Source organism: Chaetura pelagica, unplaced genomic scaffold (genome assembly GCF_000747805.2).
Source record: "Chaetura pelagica isolate M959 unplaced genomic scaffold, ChaPel_1.0 scaffold24, whole genome shotgun sequence".
Lineage (NCBI taxonomy): Eukaryota > Metazoa > Chordata > Aves > Apodiformes > Apodidae > Chaetura > Chaetura pelagica.
The window spans coordinates 4,563,161-4,566,204 of NW_009953077.1; the positions used below are offsets into that span (position 1 = coordinate 4,563,161).

The 3,044-nt window shown below is 38.1% G+C and overlaps 1 protein-coding gene across 1 annotated transcript in view; it reads right to left on the reverse strand.

Moving 5' to 3' along the window:
* DOCK3 (dedicator of cytokinesis 3) overlaps positions 1-2,248 on the reverse strand; it is a 169,673-nt gene extending 167,425 nt beyond the window's left edge. Inside the window, exon 1 of the mRNA XM_009996965.1 lies at positions 2,026-2,248. Within this exon, the coding sequence (XP_009995267.1) occupies positions 2,026-2,248 (223 nt within the window). The remainder of the gene's footprint in view (positions 1-2,025) is intronic.
* Positions 2,249-3,044: the final 796 nt, after the last annotated feature.

The following is a 3,044-nucleotide window of genomic DNA, read 5'->3' on the forward strand; positions in this document are numbered from 1 at the left end:
AAGCCAATGCAGAATACAAAGCCTTTCTATACCCACATGTTGAGAGAGGGAACATCGTGTCCTTCTGCAGAAACAGTTTATATCAAGTACCATCTTTGAGCTAACTATCAAGCTAAAAAGTCAACACAGATCAGAATTTACTTTCAACAAAGAGCACAGCATCAGCATTAACTACCTTATATAACACTTTTCCCCTGCACAGGTATGTACAGGGCCTGGGTGCCCAGACATACCTTTCTATTTCACAAGAAAGCTCTTTGTGGTATTCCAGTTGCAGAAATAACTTATTTTTTTCCTACCCAAGTTATGTCAATGGGGAGATAGAGTCTATTGCCTTAAACCAAAGACAGACCAGAAACTTCTCATGGTTTAACAACAGCATGGAAAAAACATGGGAATTTTTGGATGGCCAGTGGTCAAAACCAAACTACTAAAGCCCAAGGCATAACCTCATTCCAACAACTCATGCCAAAAAAATTACTTTTGCACATAGTAGTTTGTGAAATCAGAATAACTTGCATCAGCCAAAACCAAAAATATACTTTTTTTTTTGCTAGTGCACCTCCTTATAAAACCTTAGGTCTACACCTTCTATAGACTAGTTTCTCCAAAATGCACAAAAATAACTGCTTCAGCAAGCAATGATAAATCTAATTCTGAAAAACTAGTACTCCTCTCCACACCCATGGTAACTAAACTCTAGACACAAACAGCGTTTTTCACCATTACTGCCTCTCTAGAGGATTATCAACCAATTTCAACTGCAGGAAAAGTAACTAAAGCTACCCAAGAATAAATAAAAATAATTTTAAAAAGTGAAACAAACCAACTTGCCTAGAGATCACCAAAACAGTAAAGACTCAGCCATTATCTCAGACCTACATACAGGTGCATTGTCTGAAAAAGAAATATCAGCATCACAGGAATACTCATTGAAATAACACTTGTTTTCATTCACTATTCTCTCTTCCAGATGCCTCCTCATCTAGGCTTGTTTACAACCTGAATAGAGATTTTGTGTCTTCTCCTCTCATATGTCTGTGTAAAAAAAATCAGTTCACCTACTTTTCAATGAAGGTAGCATTACATATTTTCTTATTTGAGAACATGAGCCAAACATAAACAAACACAACTCTGAACAGTAAACCCTAACACATAGCAAAGAAAAATGGCTCCATAAAGGGAACAGAGGCAAACCAACAAGACCAGAGAAATTTATTTATTTATTTTTCCCCTGAAACAGTTATTACAATTACAAGAGCAGGTTGAGCAGTAGGACAAGAGGTGGTCTTGCACCAGCAAGTCTGGACACTTCTTATTCTCTGAACATCCAGCTGAGATGTAACGAAGCTCGTTAACTTTATATACTCCCACTGACTGGAAAAGGTAGCCACAGGATTCTAAGTAATTACTTGATTTATACCACTTGTGCATATTGCCCTGCACTACTTATTACTGCCACTTGTGCATATTGCCCTTGAGCTTCTTATCTAAGACACTCAATTTGACTGCATTTTTTAAAACAAAAATAAATTCCTTATTTTTTCTATTAATTATTAAGATCTGTGAAATGCCATAAGCAAAATATTTGTTGTACAAAATGAAAAATTACCAAAAAGCACTGAGAGATTTTGCTGTTTTGATTAAATGCTCAAAAAATATTCTCATTTGCAGAATAGTTACTTTTATTTGTATTTTCTTAAAAATGTTAGTGGCATTCAAGACTTCTCACTCCTAACAACTGTAAAAATCTTCCTTCAACAGTCCAGGTTACCAGATCTTTGTAGCAAGTTTGTTTATTTTTTTTAATATTTGCAGAAATTGTTCATCACTACACACTGTAAAACTTTAAAATCGATATGAACAACAGATAAGTAGAAATTTAACAAAGCGTTTAGGTGAGTTGTAAGGGCAGACACTACATACTTTTGTTATTATACATACCATTAGTTTTGAGAAAAAATTAAAAATCAAAATAAAAGTTAAAGATTCCATTTCATTAGGCATTGGCATTTCTGCTCTTACCAGAAATTACACTCAGACAACGATACCAACGATGATCTCTCAAACCAGAGCCAACAAGATTCAAGATGACAGTAAAATCTGATTTATCACAAACAACGAAAAACACCCGCCCTGTGCAGGCAGAGAAAACCGGCAGCTGTCTGTAACGAACGCAATGCACCAGGAACACCGGGGCTCTCGCTCCCGCACCGGGCCGGCCCCGCAGCCCCGCCGGGCCCTCCATCTTCCCGCGGGCGGGCAGGGCCGGGTCCCGCGCCGGGAGCCCCGCACAGGTGCAGCACCGACGCCCCCTAAAGACACCGCGCCAGAACCGTTCCCTTTCCCCAAACTCCACATAAACAAGATCTCCACAAACCACAGATTAAACGGAGAGGGGGAAAAAAAAAAAAAAAGGAAAGCAAAATCAAACAACAAACCTACTGAAATTGTCTTTTGGCTCAGTTATCTAGTCACAGTAATAAAAAAGGATTCTGCTTTCCTGACATGAATTTATACTGCATCATGAATCACTCAGCATTAAAACAAATCAGGCATTGGATAAAAGTTAAACTTCATGCTGGGCTCTAATGGAGGAGGAGTACATAAAACCAATTCCCCTTAAATTGCCCTTCTGTTAGACACATTAAAGTAATTCCTGCACGTGGGCAGACGTGATAGATCATGTTGCCTGCAAATGTTTGGGTGTTTTAGTAGAAAGACTGAGGTTTGAATATTTCATCCTTAGGTCTCTACATGATACAACCTTGTTTTACAATTTTTTCTTGTTTTTCAAAGTCAATCAGATGCAGAACTCTTTAGAAAGCTGTAAATATTATTCAGCTGTCAGTCCTATTCCAATATTTTTACGATTTTTAGCCTTCTAGCTAAAGTGGCATTTAAACACTATCTCATTGGTAGTGATTTATCTTTGCTGTGATAACACACTCTGGAGGTGTTGCCTGATAAAGTCTCAGCCCCAATAAGCTTGCAGCCCTGTAATGCTACAGGATAGGGGTGAATAGTTGGGTTGGAGAAGGGCT